Raw genomic sequence first — 20,631 nt, 5'->3', positions numbered from 1 at the left:
CTCGGCCAGTTAGTGGCAGCAATGAGCCCGCTTGGTTAGCAAACTAGAATAAATACGTCAGCGAAAAAGTGTTTAGTTTGTAAACAGTGGGATATGGCTGACGATAGGGGTGGAGGCGACAACAACGAGAACATGGGCAACCAATTGCAACTGATACCCGGTACTTACAGAGCTTCAATATATCACTGACCAGCTGAATGATGCATGACAGCATTTTGTTAATTGCACTTTATTGTCTTGCAAACACTGACGTTAGCTAACTAGTGCTAGCTAGTATGTAGCCTACTTGGTTTCGGTCTTGGTCAGACAGCAAGGCCACGGTTTTTACTCATTAATTCACGCAACACACTTGAATTATGTGAATCTACCTCTTCAAAGCCTGTATAGTGAGGGCCTACATGTATTTAGTTTGAATGTATATTGTACCTGTGTGCCCTGGAAGTGAAACAGAAAGTAAATCTAATGCAAATCACAAATGTGCATAGTTTATGTCCAATTATCCAAGCGTTTCATGGAATGTACATTATAGGCCTATACAGATTAGGAAGTGCATTATGTAAGAAGCGTAGTCCTAGTCTATGTACTGTCAGTTTCATTTTATGGTAAATCAACGTAGATGAGAGCACATAGCAGGGATGTATCTTAAGCAGCAGGCATGGGATGGATTATTCAGATGCAAAACATATCATTTGTGTCCTTTTGATATGATTCATGTGAAACAAAGGCAATGAGGAAGAAGAGGAGGACGAAATGGAGACCGAAGACCGGGACAGTGAGGATGCTGAAAAGCCCAGCATTAACTTTGACCCAAGTCTTCCCACTTCACACTCAGTGAGTAGTTCATGGAAACGTCGTACCTAACACAATTTGATCTTAATTTAATAAATCACCTGATGTAACTTCCTGTTGGACTGTAAGAATATCTGTTCCTCACCCCCCTGGGTCTTCCAGTACTTGGGCGTGGACATGGAGGAGTTCCACGGTCGTACAGTGCATGATGATGATAGTTGCCAGACCATCCCAGTGCTGCCGCACACATCAGTCATGTTGATCCCTGGGCAGACACTGCCGTTGCAGCTCTTCAGGCCACAGGAAGTCAGCATGATGCGCACTGTAATCCAGAGAGACCGTACCTTCGCCGTGCTCGCTCACAGGTACTGAAATAAGAATGAGAGGGAGATCCAGTTTGAGCATGTGGGGTCAAAAGTTGTAGGGGAGTGACAGGGACAATGTTCAGACAGAGCCCGAAAGGGCAAGACCTCAATGAGGCAAGTATCTAAAATGAATCTTCTTGCAATTGCATGTTCTGTATTCTTCCCAGTGACACAGGTGATCCACAAGCTGAGTTTGGGACCACAGCTGAGATCTATGCGTACCGAGAGGAGCAGGAGTATGGCATCGAGACTGTGAAGGTGAAGGCCATTGGCAGGCAGAGATTCAAGGTCCACGAGATCAGAACTCAGGCTGACGGGTAAAAAGAGTGCTTTTAATCACCCTCACATCAACAAGCAGAATCAGAAACTATCTGTTTTTTTCGACCAGAGATGGACACACACAGATCCTTGTATATAAAATAATTATTGATATTTACATGAAGAATGTGTATTTGAAGGGCCACAGCTACAATTAAGAATTGGATATCAAAGTAACCACTAGAGGACACACTCCCATCATGTTCCTTACAGTCTCATTAAAATCAAAAGACCCCCCCCCCCCGCTCCTTTTTCTCTATCTCTGTCTCTCACTGTTCCCTGTCACCACCACTAACAAGTATTCAATGGATCTGACAACAGTTATCACCTTAAGAGGGCTTTTATACAATTTGTGGTTGTTGTTTAAAAACAAAATATATACTGCCTCCTATCACTAGAAGCAACCTGCTGTAGACCCCTTTCAACATCGACAAGCTCTTTATGTCATGGTGTGCCTTCTGAAAATGAATGGATCTCACTTTGAGAACTCACTGTCTCTAAGTGTGGAGGGCTGAACATTTAGTTGAGCATCAATTTGACATGATTTAAAGAAAAAAGTATGCTGCTTTTTGTTGTAGCGATTGTTCCGTTAAAGTGGCATCACTATGTCGAGTGAAGGTGGACATCTGTGCTAAAGGAAGTTATGTTTTACATTATGTAGATGTTTTAATGCTGTGTCTCTATGTGCGCGGTACCAAGAAGGACACTTCCTCATTAATGAGGCTGTGTAGACAGTATAATTCTTACAAAAATAAATACTTTCAGGTAGGTTTGTAGTTCATGGATCTTTTAGTTCATAAGTATTCAAAGCACATCTCTCATTATACTGTTGTCTTTTGATGCAACTCTCTCAAACCCTCTTTTCCTCTCCCTTCCCAGGATCAGACAGGCTAAGGTGCAAATCCTACCAGAGTGTATCCTGCCAGACCCCCTTACAGCAGTGCAGCTGACTCCCCTGTCCCGCCTCCACATGCATCCCTCCTCCAGACCTCCCACACAGAACTGCAAGCAGGCCCAGTGCTGGTGGAACACTTATCGCCAGGTCAGACACACATGCACATACATAGATATGTGTATTGTTCAACTTTAACCCTACCACACACAGGTTTTGGATTGCTACTTGTATGGGTCTTATTTAAAAAATAATAAGCCACAGAAGCTAAGGTGACACTTCCTGCAAAATATGAACTCACATAATTATCACTTTCTTCACTCCCTGTTATTCAATGTCAGAAATTCATCCCATGTCTATTTCTTTATTAATGGTGAAATTATGAACTGTGCTATTGGTAGGAGTGAATGTCAGTGTATAAGATGTTTGGTGTGTGGGTGAGAGAGAGAAGTGTGTAAGATCTACTGCTGTGGCCACTGGTGTCACTTTTTCTTCAAGAAGGTTTAGTTGATGATGACTCACTTACCCTAGAGAAACATACCTATTGTGTAGGTCGCTTTGGATCAAAGCTTCTGCTGAATGGCTAAATTGGCTGTGTCCTTGTCACAGTACATAGTTGCCATGTCATCTCAACTCTCATTAGCATTTTTATTGCTTTCATTTGTTGCTGATGAAAGAGTGTGACGAGAGTGGGAGTGACAGGGATTGGAGAGCTACATGATGGGGAGGCAAACTGTTTGTTGAGAATGTTGGAAGAGATTTTCAGTTATATGTGCTCTTCATGCCGGTGAAATCAAGAGGGAGATAAATATGGAACATGTGAAAGGTGTTAAATAAACCTGGCAACATTGATGCAATGTCAGCTGCGTTTCTGTGTTTGTTACAACAATACCTCTTAAAAGCCATTTAAGGTAAGGATCGTCCCTTACCTTAAATGTTGCCTGCAAAAACAACAAGATAAGAAGAAGAGCAATAATGGACACAACACTTTTGTCAGTTTAATTTGAACATCTCTAATAACCTGTTGACACATATATTTTTCTGGCTTCCTGGAAAAGCAACTCTTTTCTTTTCTCCTCAGAGGAAGTTCCAGTGTGCAAATATGACCTCATGGCCACCCTGGGTCTATGCCCTCTATGACTCTGTGAGTACTGCAGGCTATCAGTGGTTCTCCTAATGGCACACAGAGACATTGCAGAACATTGTAACATATTTTGACTGTACACTTTTGTATGGGTTCTAATGTATGAAGACAAGCATCTCATTCACTCATCAATCTTATGTCCTGGGGTTGTGTTTCCCCAGGAGACTCTGATGAACAGAGTAAAGAAACAGCTTCACGAGTGGGATGAGAACTTGAAGGATGATTCCCTCCCTACAAATGCCATTGGTCAGTAATTTGATGAGTTGAATTCTATATCTACCCTTATATCTGGATAATACGTGTACCTGCGTCTTTCTCTTTTGTCTTATTTCTTTAACTTGACACAGCTTCTCAACCTTTCTTTCTTTCTTTCTTTGCCCCTTCCCATCTCTCTCTGCCTAGACTTCTCCTACCGAGTAGCAGCCTGTCTGCCCATAGACGATGCCCTGAGGCTTCAGCTGCTGAAGATCGGCAGTGCCATCCAGAGGCTGCGCTGTGAGCTGGACATAATGGACCGGGTGAGAAGGAGACACGCACACACGCTTTACATGCCTAACCCGCCTGACACTCTACCTCGTACAAACAAACCTGTTCTCTCCTTGCTGTGACCTGTTTGAAGCCCTCCCCTCCCTAATATGCTGTGGTATATTTAGCTGTTGCCTATATATAGAGATGATCATTACCCCCCTATCTCCGGTTCTCAGATGCTCTTAGTGAGATGCTCCCCAGGCCAGGGACCAGGGGCCTCTTTCAGTGATGAAGCACATCTCCCTAATCTTAAGCCCCTGTCCCTCAGCACCATTGCAACAGAACTTCCCTTGCACAGCAGTAAGACCATTCTACTCCAACACTAATTTAGCAAGGTCCTCTGGCATACACAGTTGAGTGCCTTCACTCTGCATCAACAGCCCAAGGGAAACCCTGTCAGTGCGACAGTGGCGTAAGCACGGCACACATGTCTGGAACATAGTTATTAAACTGTTAAGTTCTGGAATACCTCTAGGTTTGGGTCTATGTTTTCTTCTATTTCTGTCTCTCTCTCTATTTCTCTGTGAGAGACTGTAATGAGTGCATTAAATAGAAAACATTTTGCGTAACAACATACTCAAGTTGTTATTCTTCCCCCAACGTTGACCTTGGCTTTCTGTCACTGTATCTTAAGGACTGTGTCACTAATCTGGGGGTCAAGTTTGATACAGATTTTAAATTTGAGAAACAGATCAGTGGTGTAGTACAAAAAAGCTTTTATCAACTACATCAAATAGCCCAGGTGAAACCTATTTTATCAAGACCTGACTTGGAGAAATTAATCCATGCTTTTATTACGACTCGTCTTGATTATTGTAACTCCTTGTACATAGGGATCAGTCAGACTTCCCTTGCCCGTCTGCTGCTTGTGCAGAACTCTGCTGCACGCCTGCTGACCCAGACCCGCAGGCGTGAGCACATCACTCCCATCCTGCCGTCCCTACACTGGCTCTCTGTGTACCACAGAATACATTTTAAACTTTTGTTAGTTGTTTTTAAATGCCTGAACAACCTTGCTCCACCATATTTATCCGATCTGCTTCAGCCTTACTGTCCATCTCGATCCCTAAGATCAGCCGACCAGCTGTTGCTGACAGTCCCTAAAATAAGGCTGAAGCTCAGAGGTGACAGAGCATTTGCCGCTGCTGCACCCAAGCTTTGGAATGAGCTGCCTTTAAATGCCAGACAGGCCTCCTCGCTTCCTGTTTTTAAATCTCTTCTAAAAACGCACTTTTACTCCCTTGCCTTTAACTTACCTTAAATTTTCCGTCATTCCCTAAAAAGCACTTGCAGTGAGCTTGTTTGTTTGTTTTTTATATTTATTTATTTTATGTCTCAATGTTAAGCACTTTGGCTTCCCCTGTGGTTTTTTAAATGTGCTATATAAATAAAGTTGATTGATTGATTGATAGAACATCAACTCATATCCTACATCTTATACATTATTAAACAGATAGATCCACAACATTCCGTCATATCGCAATATGTTGGGAACCTGTATGTTAGTGATTAGCTGGTGTTAAACTCTTATAATCTGCAGAGGGCAGTCTGAAGATGTCACACATTTACAAAGAGGCTTCACAGAGGCCGACTTTTGACCATACCCATCTGTTGGGCCAATTACAGTGTCTGTTACATAACCATGTAGAAGGGGAGGCAGCTGGTACGATTATCAGAACTTATTTTGCTGCTGCATGCCTGGTGTACTGAACATGAAGTCCTCATGGCAATACAACTGTTAAACTGTGGCTATTCTCTCTTCCACAGTGCACTTCTTTGTGCTGTAAGAACTGCCACGACACAGAGATCACCACTAAGAATGAGATCTTCAGGTGAGCTGGAGGTTGGGTCCGTGTCTCACTTTGGTCTCACTCCCGGGATGGATGTGTCTGGAGGCTGGATTGACACACTGTCTTCACATTATTGATTGTGTTTTGTGCGAGTGTGTTTTCCCCAGTCCATTCTCCATGGGGGCCAACTGAGCAGCGGGGGTTATGTTACCAGAGCTTTAGATGAGACTGGCGTTGATACTAATGGAATCAGGCTGTCTCTCATCTGTCAATTCAATCATGTCCCGCACCCTCCCTGTTTCATGTGTCGCCTCGCCACCTCTCAGTCCACCCTCTGGCTAGAGGCCAGGATCTTGTAATTGCAGGAGATTAATATTCTGACCTTTTTAGTTCAATTGTGGACACACAAGTATGGCATTTGACGAACCTCCAAGGGCATATACATTCACAGGCTTGGTGCATATTCACACACACACACACACACAGATTCCAATCAACTATGAAGCCTGCATTCGATTGAACAATTACGTGTTTCTTTGAGGCCAGACAGTGTACAGTTGATCAGAATAAAGCTGAAGTGAAGAAGATGACCCCTCTTAAACACCTCCACTCACCCATCCTTTCTGTTAATGGCTGTCTAGTCATGGGGATAGTTGGCCTGTTCAATTGAAATTGTTGATTTGACTGAAAGATCCAGCATCCATCACAAGGAACGGAAACGTGCGTGTTTGGGATTTTCAATCTCATTTTAAGGCAAGCATGCAACCAAGAGGAGAGCCAGTGAGATTATCCAGGTTCCTGTGTGTACGTGTGCTCTGTGTTTGTGCTGCCCTGCTAGAGAACAACCAGACCCTCCATCTGACAACTTAACTTGAGGTGTCTCACCCATTTTTCACCTTCACATGATGGAGGGAGAAGTACTCTTCATAAACTCTGTACTTGTCATAGATCTTAAATTATAGATTTAACCGGATACATTTCATTTGGAATTGTGTTCTGATTTGTACAATAACAAATTGACGGCAAGATGAGTTTTCAGTTTAAATCTTGTAGTGTAGTACACTGTAACTGAATATGGTTTTATTTTCAGCTCTGTCGAGCCCTTCTAGGATGCTAACTGCTAAATGCTAAACCATTAGAGCTTGTTTAACAGTATCTCTCTGTCTGTGTGTGTGTCTCTCTCTCTCTATGCCTCTTCTCTCCCTCCCTCTCCTCATTTAGTCTCTCTCTGTATGGCCCCATGGCAGCCTATGTTAACCCTCATGGCTATGTCCACGAGACCCTCACCGTCTACAAAGCAAGCAACCTCAACCTGGTCGGCAGGCCATCCACACTGCACAGCTGGTTTCCAGGGTAACCCATATTACCCCCACCCCCTTCACCTTACTCATATTACTGTTAAAATGATGAATTGGCTTTGTGTTTGCAGTTCATGGACATGCTTCCTTACTATATTTGGACTGGAAGTAATCCCACGCTGCCATAGATAGGCAGTTGCAAGTCTATGGCTCCAGGGTGGACAGTCTTTTTTGGCATTGCATCAGTACAATATGTGGTGCCTTGTTAGAATTCCTCCATTTCTCTATTTCCCCTCATCTTTCCTAGGCTGCTAAGTGTTCCAGTGGGTACTAGACCAGTCTGTCATTATGTATCATTGTTAACTGAGGTGGTATTGACCCAGCCTGACTTATCTGGAGAGGGTTGAGTGAGAGGCTAGTTCTGTGTCAGCAGCTCAATCACTCCTGTAAAGTCTAACACCCCAGCCTTTAAACAGCACCTAGTCAAGAAGTACATTTGTTATTTTACTGCCATTCTTTGTAACTGCCTCTACTTATGCTCACAGTGTGTATGGTGGGGATGGAAGAAAGAGAAAAATAATTTAAGCATAGTTGCTTGACCACAGCTCCAGAATGCAGTTTTAGCCCCAAGGTTTAGAATAGTCTCAGCTGGACAGGTGTCAGATGTAAGCTGCAGTTTCTCATCAGTGTGCCTGGCCTTGGTTGTGACCACATCAAAGTGCTGCCAGGACTTAGATCGGTGAAGGAAATGAGCTGGTAGCTGAGAAAATGGAGATAAGAGAAGGGATTGCATTGATTAACCACAGTCTGGGTAATTTCAATATTTGAGAGAAAGGGAGAGGAGAGCTGTCTTTGTAGCGACAAATCAGCCACCAGTTAGCCTCACTCCTCACCCAATCCTGCTGGGTTGTGAAAGACAGACCACAATACGTATTTCCTCCGCCAGGTACGCCTGGACCATTGCTCAGTGCCAGACCTGTGGCTCTCACATGGGCTGGAAGTTCACAGCCACAAAGAAGGACTTGTCGCCGGCCCGCTTCTGGGGCTTGACCCGCTCTGCCATGCTGCCAAGGATCCCTCAGAGTGAGGGGGATGAAGGGGACGAAGGCTCTCGCCTGCTCTGCCTGTGACCAGGATCTACACACACCCCTCTGCACCCAGGTCTTCTACCAGACAACCTTTGACAAAGGTCTCCCCCTCGCTTTCTTCCTGTCTCACTCTTGCTCTCCCCCCCCCCAACTAATCAGTGCCTCCAACCCACCCTTGACGAAAACCCGGACAGCAAATCTATCATGTTAGTGTAAAGGTCGTATAGCCTCTCAGTGACACTTAACAACACAGAAAAGGAAGGAAAGAAAAAACTAGAGAGGGGGCTGTTTTGTCCTAAAACAAAATAATGGGGGAGGGATAAGGTATTCAGATATACAGGAGAGGGTGAAACCATTAGTGATGTGGGCAGGCATATCATCCTAATTGCATGCTACTCTTACATCTACTGCTACTTCTGCTAAAGACCAACACATGCTCGGTACTATATGCATCACCCTGCCTCCACTCCACCGTACGGTGATTGTGTGTGTGTGTGTGTGTGTGTGACCCTACATGCAGTCAAGCTGGGAGAGACAATGAGGGTTCCACACATGTCAGGAGAAATTCCTAGCCCCTTATTAGTGTTTCACAAAAACTAATCAATAGAAATTCACTTTGGATTCAGGTCCAGAGTTAGACCTACGTCATTCTTTGAGACAGTGTACTTTAGCAGAGAGATAAACTATTCAAGATTAAAGATAGAACTTGTTTATTTTGGGAGATCTTCTGCTTTTACTTGGGGACACAAGGCTGTGTATTGATATTTGAGAGTTTAGTCTGGTGGCCAGGCACAGACGTGCCTGCATTTTGTGCAAGGTGGAATGACAACATGTCTGGCTATTATGTCATGCATTTGGGACATGTTATTCGTTTTCTTTGTATTATAACATTGATTTGTCAAAAGAGAATATGTAAAATACATGTAGAGAAATTGTACTTATATTGATATTTTGTAAAGAATGATGGGCCACAGGACACTGGGCCTATGAAGACGAGCATCACTTTTGAGTTTCTTCATATTTGTGAGTGAAGGCTTAAGCATGTTCGATGCCTGGTGTAAAAATGACTGGGTTAGGGCAGAAAGCACTGAAGCTACAGAGACCTTTTTTGAGAACACCAGTTGATCCTTTCCCTGATTATTTGTGTTTGGGATGTTTGTGATTAACGACAAGGTGTGTTGGTGTACTACTGGACTACTGTTTGTTCTCTACCAGTGTCTTATAGGTTTGTTATTGCTGAGTTATAGAATAACCTGGAACGTTAAGTGGTAAATGGCAATGTCATATGAAGAGTTGAACTTTTTCTTTTATCAGTGGCTTTTAAATTGTACTTCTAGTACTTCAAAATTGCACTTCCAAGGTTATTTTGGCTCATGTTTGTAAAAATATAACTGTAACCAAGCCATGATTGCAACTCTGGTTTGATATAACAACATTGTATCTTTGCTGGTCCCTTTCATAGCATACAGGTATTTCCAATGTTGGAACAAGTACTTCTTTGTTTTGAAGTGTCACAAAGCAAAGTAATTGGATGCAATAAATGTTTTACATTACAACATGTTGTGGTTGTTTCATAAAGCTGAACGGATCTTGGACACGATTTTCTTTCCCAAAAATGCTCAGTGGAGGATTGATTTCAGATGAGTCTAGAAAATATGTGGTGCAATGAACTCTCAGTCCAGTTCACATTGACACTAATGGATATTTAGCTGGTCTTTGAACAATATGAACAAAATTGCTTTCATCTGTCTTTTGAGGTTGTGCTCCTCTCAGTTGGTAATAAACCTTGCAATGCCACCAGGTTCCATCCATTGTGATTAAGAAAAACTTTCCAATAACTCCTTTATAAGTATGTCTCCCTTGTTTTAAATTATTTATTTTCAGAAGGTAAGATCATTTCAAAAGATGTTGACTTGTGAATAGAAAATTGCTGAATATTCACTGGTTTTAAAGGAACTATCACGCTAGTAAACACAAGTGACTCTAAATGAACTCAGTCTTGCTGGTATCTAATAGGATGTACTCTACAGTATACAGTGATCACTGAGCATTAATACGTTGATATAAGAAAACACAATAGACAAACATCCAGGCTTTTAGCAGCTAGGCAACCAGACCGGGCCACTCTAATGAGCAGCATGTCTTTCTGAATCCCAGGCTTGCCAGTGGACAGTGGATGGTCTTCATCTTGCCATGATGTGCCCCACCCACACCTACTTTGGCAATATGATCACTTGGAATATTTTAGAACAGACAGCAGAGTCCTTGTTTTTATTATGGAATGACTTGTTTAGGGCAACTTAAAACAGGAAGCTCCTCAAGAAACTTCCTGAAAGCTTTTCTGTCACGTGTGGTGTGCCATGCTCTGCTCAGACAACTGGAGGGTTTAAACACAGGCGTCTTGCTCACATCACCTCTCCGACAAAGAAATGTGACACACTCCTTAGGCGTGTGAAAAGAAAAAAGAAAAGAAAAAAACACAACATTGTGATATGTGTGCACATTGTGAGTGCTGAGATGCTAAGATGTGAGGGGGATGAGCTCATGAAAAGAACCAAGATGTGAGAATGCATGAAAGAAAGGTGGTTGTGAGTGAGAAAGGTGAGGTTTCACCCAACACATGGGTGGCAAGCTAAGACGGCCTAGTGCCCTCAGGATTCTGAACAGACCACTACCAGCTACGCCAACATAAAGCTAGTGATTTGCTGGCGCTCTTGGTCTGTTTAAATATCTGAGAAGTGAGTTTAACCGATCTACACCAGCTACACTAGCACCAGTTTTACAAAAATTAGAATTTTTTGTTTGTGTGTGTACTTGTGTATAATGTGTGTTTACTGGTGCTCTGTACCATAAAAAGGAGCTTGTAGTTACACCAGCAGTCGGTAGTCTACATTCCTCACAGTCTTGCTCTGCCGAGGGAGTGTGGACAAGAGGCAAGTGGCACACACCTGGCCTTGGTTCTCCAGGTAGATGTTAGAATCCCGCAGGAAAGAGGAACTATGGAAGTGTGCCCATACTTACAGGAATTTACAAAATGTAACATTTTGATTCTGTTTTTGTCTCTCATTCTTGTCTAATTCTCACTCTGATCACTCAAGTCCTTTAGGATTGCTTAAAAAGTTCTCCCTGAAACTATAATTAAATGTTAGATAATGATCCTTAAAACAATTCAGTTGATGTCCTTTTTCATCCTCTACATTTGTCTGCTGTCTATTTCTCTGTCTGTATTTTCCTCTTTGTCTCTCGCAGTCTTTCCCTCTTCCTCCACTGTCCAGGAAGTATTTACACTGTACAGCACGATGCTCTGCTTAGGTTGACAGCTTTATTCATCACACCTCCTTTAGCTTTGGATGCACTGCACTACATCCGATGCAGTGTCAGGAATTGGTGAACTGAAAGTCACACAGACATTCTCAACTAATGATGTTCGAAAAGGAAGGCGATGGAAGGCCTGCTGCTTATTTGTAACTAGACTTGAGAAGGGGTGTCATGCACTAACCAAGCCTTTTTTGCACAATGACAGACACCAATGTCTTTCATGTATGTGAGTAAATGTGCAGTGTGGAAAAAATCCTTTAATATTTGAAACAGAGAGGGATAAAGCATGAATAGAAAAGAGCAATTATGAGTAATTTGATGCTATGTGAATTCTAATAAATATGCCACCCAAGCAGGAGGAAGTAGTTAGTAAATTTTTTTTGTGTGTTTGTACTTTGCACCCTGTAATGAGACAGATTATTCTGTTGGCACTTGTCTTTATGTACAAATGTAGCTTTGACATACAGATGCACGTACACACATATGCCCAATCACATGTACACCTTCATATAAGAATAGAAGGATTCCATTCAGCATAGTTATCCCCTCCCCTTTGGCAAGAGTGTTATTTGGGGAAAAGGATCTATCCTAGAATTAATAACTACATCTTCAATTTCTAGGTGTGATTTACACCCTGACCACTGTGCTTGCCAGAGGACTCTGAGAGCATGTATGAGGTATCCAAGGACCTGGTGCGGATTTCCAAGTTTACGCAACAATAACTTTGGTGTCTGATGTCAGATTATCAGTGTAACACACTGCAGGGTTTCTCAACAGGAAATTAGATTGTTTTACCGCTATTTGCCTTAAACCTCAGTACCCAGCGTGTGTTATTCCGATAAAAGTGCATGGAATGCTGTGGCTGGGCTGTGCTGTGTTTGATCAGAAACATACTGTGATGAGAACTGACCCCAGTGTCATCTGATTGTGTCCATTTCTGCAGCTCGTTGTTTGTTTCACATCCCATATTGATGTTCCTGCTAGTTAATCCTGTTTCAAAGGTGCTCATGGGAAAGAAGGTTGTTAAATGTCATGTAATGTCTGGCCTCTGAAGGCTTTTGAGCACATTTGTCTTTGTGTACTGTCAGCATGTATACTGGGTGAAGTGTGTCCTTATGAGAGAATTGTTCATGTTGTTGCACTGACCGCCAGAACACGGCTCCACCAGAGACTTTAGTCCTGGTCCCACTTATCCTCTGTATCTACAGCATATCTGCTTTCATCCTGTCCAATTAAACTGCCCTCTCTCCTACAGGAAAGTGCAGTCCTATTTGCAATATTTAAATTCCAGAAACATTCATCTCTGTGATGTAATATACCTACCAAAACTGAATAAACACTTTACAGACAATGAGTTTACATTTAGTCATTTAGCAGACGCTCTTATCCAGAGCGACTTACAGTAAGTACAGGGACATTCCAGGGTGAAGTGCCTTGCCCAAGGACACAACGTCAGTTGGCATGACCAGGAATCGAACTGGCAACCTTCGGATTACTAGCCCGATTCCCTCACCGCTCAGCCACCTGACTCCCACTTAAAACTCATAGCAAAATGATCTGGGCTACATTCAGAGATTGGTGGAAGGAAGTGGCTCTAGGTGTTCCCACTCGCCTAAAGGACGAATTACACAAGTTTGCTTTCCTGGGTGAGCTATTTCCTTTCAGCTCGACATGCCATTAAGTGGCCAGTAGAGAGTAGACGAGCACAGCAAAAAAAGTTGATGTAACAGTACCTTGTTGTTACCCTGACAAAGCCTTGCAAGGAATAGGCCTTCTAATAGCTCCAAAGATTCATTCATTCACCCAGTCTGTGTGACCTGTGTGATGTCAATTCATCCACTTTAGCTGTAGCTAAGTACATCAGCGGTGGCTACGCCCACAGGCGCTCTCTCCTTTTCCTCACCTGCTGGCACTGTGTGGGTATAAATAGGGCTCTGATTGGACTTGATTGTGCAATAGGACAGTCAGAGAATGGATGCTGATGAACCATCAAATGCTTGATATTTGTAAATAAACAAGAACTGTTCTCTAAGGTGACATTATGTACTTTCACTGCCAGACTCAAAAGGGACTGTTCTAATATATTAAAAGGTTTAGCTGCTGAATCTTTAAAACGTAACAATTGCTATTTAGCAATGGTAAACAACAGTACCCCTATTCCTCCAATCAGTCCTGTTTCGCATGATGTCGAGCCAAATGACAGCTCATGCAATAGCAGCTCCCCCTCAGTATCAGTGATGGTATATCACCAGCAACCTCTTCTCTTTACATTTAAAATATTGAAAGGAATTAAGTCTTTATAAAGTCCCTCACATCTTCTAAACACAAACAGTAATGCAGTGCTATAAGGACAATTTCTTTATGGAAAATGCCATGAATCATTCCACAGATGTGGGAAGAGAGGGTTCAATTCCCCCTTCCATTTCCTCTTGAGATAATCATCTGTACTAATCATCTGCATAGACAGACACATATCTAAAACTGACCATACCCTCTTGAGGTAGTTGTGACAACTAGTACATAAACATTCTCTGTGAAAATACAATTCCTTGTGACTGCTTTTGGACTTGGAATAATGCCAGTAGCTAGGCATCAGAGTTGCTAATGGTCCAGTGAGGGTTAGTGTCTGCTCTCTTTGCTGTCAACACAGTTGGTCATAACATCTAACTGCTTTACCTCTTATCCTCGCTGATTATTTTGTGCAAGGTAAGACCAGACAAAGGTGTTTGTTTTGGAAAAGGCTGCACCCCCTTGCCCACCTTTTCCTCCACACGTGTAAAACACACATAAAACATGCTGGTAGAGGACACATCAATTATCCATAGGTTTGTCCCATGTTTTGTGAGTGTATGTCTATACATCAGACCTAAATCAATAATACAGATATTAGAATTATGCATTATGGACCTGGAGAGGCTTTTATTATGATGTAGCATTTAAGTGGACCTGAGAGCATAACAGGAAGAAGATGGAAGGATGGATAGATGGATGCTCTGTCACACTGTACACTATATCCGTAATTACAGCTACCAAATACATTGTTCATCCTGATACATTAGTAGGATATTTTAATAGTGTTTGTCGGACGATTAATATATTGTACGTATCTTACTTTATAACTTTGTTTTAATCTATTCACTTTCATTTCATTCAACCATGTGAACATTTCACGTCCTTCATAAGATTGTTTTGGAAAGTGTCGTATAAAAGTTTAAATACTGGCCGATGTAATAAAAAATAGATTTGAGTCCTAGACTAAAAGCGTTTTCAATGGAGATCTTCATTTACATTTTCTCTTACTTTAGGACTAGGCTTAATCCATATCTGGGAAACTGATCTTGTTTCCTCCACCCAATCAAGATCATGGAGATGATTTGTTGTAACGTGTAAAGGAGCAGAAAGAAACAACCATTGTCATATGTCCAGTATGAAACTGGTGTAATATTGTCCCTTCACAATAAATGACAAGACATATGACAGTTTTGAAGAGCAGCATACTTCTTCAGGAATGTAACACTTTATTATTCATTCAGAGAGTTGTCTTTCTTTATAAAATACAATACAGAGAGTAAGATTAAACTTTACAGTATAATATGCACCTAGATTTACACAATGTAACACATAAATACACAGACACTTTAAGACGACATTAATGCAGACAAAACATTGCACGAAACAGTTCCACTTCTCATGAACTTTTATTTCTCTAGCTTTTCTATTCAGCATCTGAATGAGATGTAGTTAATGTGTTTCACAGTTGAATGATTGTAGGCTGTGAAATGAATTAAGGAATTTAATATGCGTTACAAACTGTGAGTCAACGTCTGTGTGCATATTGGCATTGTGTTTGGTCTCTTGGTCTTACTAAACAGGGATTGGTGTTGAAAAACAAATGTTAGGATTGCACAACAGACTTATCAAACAGGAAGTAAATTGTTTAAGAGTTTCTGGAATTTTCCTACATTCTCACGAAGATAAAGCCTATGAATCCTGGTCGTAAAATAGACATTTTTTTTAGTCTTTTTTTTTTTTTTTACTTATAGGCCTATGCCTATAGCCTGAGATTCCTGATTCAGCTGTGCCAATACACTGTAGCTTGTTATTTTGTGTGTAGGCCTATGTGGGATATACACAAAATAAATTTGATATTTGGCATAACAGAAGACTTTCAATGATGGTATCATAGTCTTTTTAAATAATATAATATTCACAACTAAACTGAAGTTTCGACAACAACACAATTGTCTGTTGTCTCTGCTTCACGATCGCCGCGATCCTAAGGCTTTATTTTATCCATCAGCTGCGGCTTCGGCAACACCAGGTTTTACAGCGTATTTCTGTTTAGCTCCCTCCTTTTTTCGGGCTCATCCAAACTATTTCTGGTTTCAGTGGCGAGTGCTTACGCAGCTCGATGGTTCACTTGGCATACCTTGACCATGATATCAAGGGGTCAGATTAGAAAGGAAAAGGTCGGTCATCTGCACTGCTTCGACACAGTGGCTGAATGGACCTTTGTCCTGATTTTCCATGCTGTCCCATTATCGATCATTTACTACGTGAATTATTTTGAGTCGGAGAGGCTTTTAAAGCTCATGTAAAGCGAGCTCACAGCTGTAGTCTCATCGTGCATGGAGTCATTACTGTCGGAGTGCCTCTGGCAAAGAGCTGTCACCAGTTTCTTAGGTAGCTGACCGCTGAAGAACAGGTAGATGCAAGGATTCGCGCAGCTGTTTAGACTGGCCAAAAGCATCAGGATGGTGAAGGTCGCTGCTGTATTAAAAAAGGAGATGGTTAGCAATGATGTGGGTAAAAGTGCGACTTTTTTTATACAGACTTACTCAGACCCAAACAGCCAGACAATGTATTAATAAAGTAGGCCTATTTAAACAAAATAGTTCAATTGTAGGCTTGCAAATGACAATCGCATTTTGTATCAAAAGTGTGTCTTACTTTCTGTTGGTGCATCAGTGTCCCAAACGGACCAAAGCTGGACAGTGAAGAACGGAGCCCAACAAATGATGTAGGCAAGCACAATAACCACCGTCATTTTCACAGTCTTGATCCTAGCTTTGGACACACCGGCCACGCTGCTGGCTCTTGAAGGTAGAGGGAAGGCTATCCCTGCGTTGTCCTGGTGCGTCTTTAAATACAGGTTGATCTGGATGGCTCGGCAGATTCGCACCTGACACACCACCACGGTGAATATGGGAAGGACAAAAATTACAAGGGTAGTCCACGTGATGTACGTCTTTAGACCCCACGGTTGAATGAAATCTGCCCAGCAGTCATAGACACCCGGCGCCAACTGGACGCGCGAGAAGATAAATATCTGCGGCAGACTTCCCAGAAGAGAGATCGTCCAGGCGACGCACACATGGATGTTCCAACGCGCACGCCTCCTCTGGAATGTGACCATTGGGTTGCAGATTGCCTGATATCGGTCGATGGTCATTGCCACGATCATGTAGGTAGAGGCAAACATGCCCACCACCTGCAGATATTTCACTAAGCGGCAAACAAGGTCCGGCCCGATGAACCGGTCGGTTATGTCCCACATGAGCTGTGGGCACACCTGGAAGAATGCAACCACCAGGTCTGCCAAGCAGAGGTGAAACACGAAGACGCGCATCCTGGACACTTGTTTGCGTCTTCTCCAGAGGATCAGCAGAACCCCGGTGTTGAGGATGGCTGCGCTGAAGAATATCACACTAAGAAGCGCGATCTCTGCCTTAGCCAGATTTTCGTCTCTGGGAAGGTTCTCCAACTCCATAGGTTGGCTGTAGTTACTTCCATTGAACAGGTTCATACTTATGGAAAACTTTGGCAAGGCCTTCCTAAGACTATGCACACCAGTAGTTTAGGTGGCTGCCTTTGCTAAAATAAAAAGTAAATATTTATATTAGAAATATTTATACATTGACCCAATGTCCTGCATGCTCAGATGAAAACATGGGCCAAATTAAAACAAAACACATTCATTTGTTTTAGCCACGCAGTTTAGAATGTTTCATTCTAAAGCTTTTTGAAAAGAGACCTTATATGCATTCAGCTGTGGAATTCCAATTATTACCAGAATACCAAATTGATTGTTTGTTTCTTTTTTGCGTGAGTAGTCAATCCGAATTCATTACCAGTGTTTGAATAGGATACAAGAAAAGTTAAAATAAAAATAAACTCACTGATAGCTGTTATTTTAGAAGAAGTTAGGTTCGCAGAAGTCTGTGTTTGTTGGAGAAGAATTGAAGCTGTCGATCGGTGTTTTATAGAGCCGCGTATCGAAGCGGGGTGGAGCTATCCATCAGCACCACCGACTGCCACAATCAAGTTCTTCGGTCTACATGTTTCATGATCGGAGTTGCACGTTTGACAGTGTATCGTAAGACAAATAGATAGGCCTACCTAATCAGTGTTAGGCCTATTGAAATATGAACGTTTACTTAACTTTGTGTTCTTGAATTAAGTTAAATTATCCAGATTACATTAAATGTTTAGTCTATTGTAGGGTGAGATAATTACCCTTAAAATAACCTTTAACAAAAAGTTAAACGTTTTTGCTCCTTTATTGGTAGGTCTAATGTCAACCTCAATAGAAACAGACTAAAACATGTTAAATAAGAACCACAGGACACCTAAAATATTCTTCGGTGTCCTATGCATGAACATCACACTGAATTACTTCTTATGTTAAATGGGACATTCATAGGCTAGTGATCCGAATTTTGACAGTGGCTTTGAACCCAAGTGTAATGGCTTCTCCCAAGTAGTCCTCTAGCTTCACGGTGAGTTGACTCTGCCTGATTGACACTAGATACGACCAATACAATCTCTCAGTTGCTTGACGCACCACGTCTGTTCCAGAAAAGGAAGACTAGCTACAGAACGTAAACAACGCCTGTGAAAAAGGATATGTGCGACAAACGTTTATGTCAAACTGTTTTTCTTTTATGTTTGATAATTGTAGAAATACTCCACTTTAACGTATTTTATTCTTCTGGTAGGGTACATTTTAAAACGTAATTTACTTCTGTACGAACTTACGTGTAAGAGAGAGGGACTAGCGACGGCAAGCTACAATACAGTATGCCTCAAGAAGTTCAAGATGAGCACGAACAGCTCCAATATGTTAGGTCCGTGAATACCGGAATACCTTCGTATGCTGTGTTTTGTAATCGAAGTCCCCGAACAGCACGGATGTATTGGATTAATTTCAGCGGACAGCCTCAGGCCTATGCTGATTTACATCCAGGAACAGGTCGAAAAATGAACACGTATGTAGGTAAGTCGTGAAAGAATAAGCTAGCCTGGTAGATCTTATACGACAAGGTACCTAGAGCTAGCTAGCTCTAGCTCTACAGTGTGTTAGCGCAGGTAGCTGATTGAGTTGTCATTGTTATATTAAGAGTAGACCAACAATGGCATGTCGCCGTCAAAACAAACCATGTACAGTACACATGTCCATTGTTCTTGGTGTAAACAGTGTTAAGGTAGATATATAGCGCTTTCTGCTATTTTTGCCTAGGCCATCCCTGGATGTTCAGAGACGCAGAGACAGACGAGCCACTCAAGGTTAATAACACAAGAGAACTGTTCCTGCCTAAAGCGACAGGAACTGGAGAGGCGGATTTCATCAACATCACCTTACCAGGTAAACATCACGTCATTTATTTAAGTATTTATTGAGGTGGGAAAATCCTTCGAACTACCTACTGACAAAATCATTAGACATCAATAACTGTTAGAAGATCAATAAACAAGTCTTTGGTAGCTGAAAGCTTTCTCGCAGGTGTGTTCACACCGTTTCAGTTGACTTGTGTATCCCAGTGTTATAATGCTCAATGAACACCTTCTTATCATTTTCAGTTTTCAGTCTGAAGGAGCGTGCCCTCCAAGTTGTCCGGCAGCTTGTGCGGTCAGAGGACTACAGGAGACTTGAAATAGCCCGTTGCCTACACGAGGAGTTGGAGGATCAACCTAGTATGCTGAAAGACCTAAAACGCATTGGCCAGCGTGTGAGACAGCACCTGGAGGAGAAAAGGCCAAACCAGGAGAAGCAGGCTGAGGGAGGAGGCCAGCTGCATTGAGAAGTTAGGCCATCTGGTGAAGATATTGATTGAGTTGATAAAACATCCTACAAATAGAAAAACTGTAAAAAGTATACACACACACACACACACACACTATCTGCTCTACATCATATTCAACAAAATATTTAACAGTATGCCCTGTAGCATGGACCTGTGTGGGATAACACTGACCTCAATCCTGTGAAGCGTAAATGTGAGAAGTATAATATGAACAAGATACAAGGATTAGTAATCACAACGTTATGCTCAGTGGTTCTGAAAATATTATTTTCTTACTGAAAATATTAACTTACTTTTTCTACTTTTGTAAATTAACCATATATTTTAATTTGTATATACATATTTATAACTGTATATTAAACCTATTTTGAAATCTGTGGTTTAGTCATTTTTTGGGATACATTTCCCATTTTACTATACAGGTAATATGGTGCATAAAATTGTATTTTAATCACTTCACCCATTAGTGAAAGTGTGACATCCTGAAAGTAAGCCAGATGAGAAGCTTTTAGGACTTAATGGGTGGTATTATATGGGGCAGTTTGACATGTCAGGGATAATCACTAGTATTGTTGCATAAGGTGAATATTGGACACTCATAATTAGACTAACCAAAATGAATTGTTACAATAGACTGGTTCAACTCTGAACTGGTATGTGTGTGTGTTCTTTCTAACTTCTACATTTACAGATGTGCTTAGATGTGTAACTTAAGTAACTGAAATTATATCCAGTACTGACGGAGAAAGAATACTGTTGCAGAACTGTTGCTAGGTGACATAGAAACACAATCTATCCCTGGCTTTGTGAGACAAGTGGCAGAAGTATGCAGGCCATGGAAATGAAGAAAACTTGGGACCCGAGTCCTTTCAGACAACAGCAGTAAGTTTAGTCTTCTTTATCCCTTTTTTAAAATACTATAACTATGTATTTGATAAAAATTAGTGCCAGTGAATATACATGTCACTGTTCCAAAATAATATAATATATTGAAATGTAATGTTTTATTTGTATTTT

The 20,631-nt window shown here is 41.7% G+C and overlaps 3 protein-coding genes across 3 annotated transcripts; 2 read left to right on the top strand and 1 right to left on the bottom strand.

Moving 5' to 3' along the window:
- Positions 1-55: 55 nt before the first annotated feature.
- On the top strand, positions 56-9,768 carry crbn (cereblon). The gene is made up of 11 exons (XM_062465414.1): positions 56-160; positions 725-831; positions 952-1,154; positions 1,322-1,471; positions 2,352-2,514; positions 3,446-3,508; positions 3,670-3,754; positions 3,911-4,026; positions 5,804-5,868; positions 7,048-7,179; positions 8,071-9,768. The coding sequence occupies exons 1-11, from the start codon at positions 94-96 to the stop codon at positions 8,252-8,254; spliced, it is 1,335 nt and encodes a 444-aa protein (XP_062321398.1). The 5' UTR covers positions 56-93; the 3' UTR covers positions 8,255-9,768.
- A 5,258-nt stretch (positions 9,769-15,026) lies between these two features.
- LOC134029698 (vasopressin V2 receptor-like) lies at positions 15,027-17,398 on the bottom strand. The gene is made up of 2 exons (XM_062473993.1): positions 16,481-17,398; positions 15,027-16,300 (listed from the first exon to the last, which is right to left on the bottom strand). The coding sequence occupies exons 1-2, from the start codon at positions 17,334-17,336 to the stop codon at positions 16,092-16,094; spliced, it is 1,065 nt and encodes a 354-aa protein (XP_062329977.1). The 5' UTR covers positions 17,337-17,398; the 3' UTR covers positions 15,027-16,091.
- A 995-nt stretch (positions 17,399-18,393) lies between these two features.
- vhl (von Hippel-Lindau tumor suppressor) lies at positions 18,394-19,991 on the top strand. Its single transcript, XM_062473904.1, has 3 exons — positions 18,394-18,806; positions 19,050-19,175; positions 19,391-19,991. The coding sequence occupies exons 1-3, from the start codon at positions 18,611-18,613 to the stop codon at positions 19,609-19,611; spliced, it is 543 nt and encodes a 180-aa protein (XP_062329888.1). The 5' UTR covers positions 18,394-18,610; the 3' UTR covers positions 19,612-19,991.
- The last annotated feature ends 640 nt before the right edge of the window (positions 19,992-20,631 follow it).

Source organism: Osmerus eperlanus, chromosome 1 (assembly GCF_963692335.1).
Source record: "Osmerus eperlanus chromosome 1, fOsmEpe2.1, whole genome shotgun sequence".
NCBI lineage: Eukaryota > Metazoa > Chordata > Actinopteri > Osmeriformes > Osmeridae > Osmerus > Osmerus eperlanus.
This window is presented reverse-complemented; position numbering and strand designations above follow the sequence as displayed.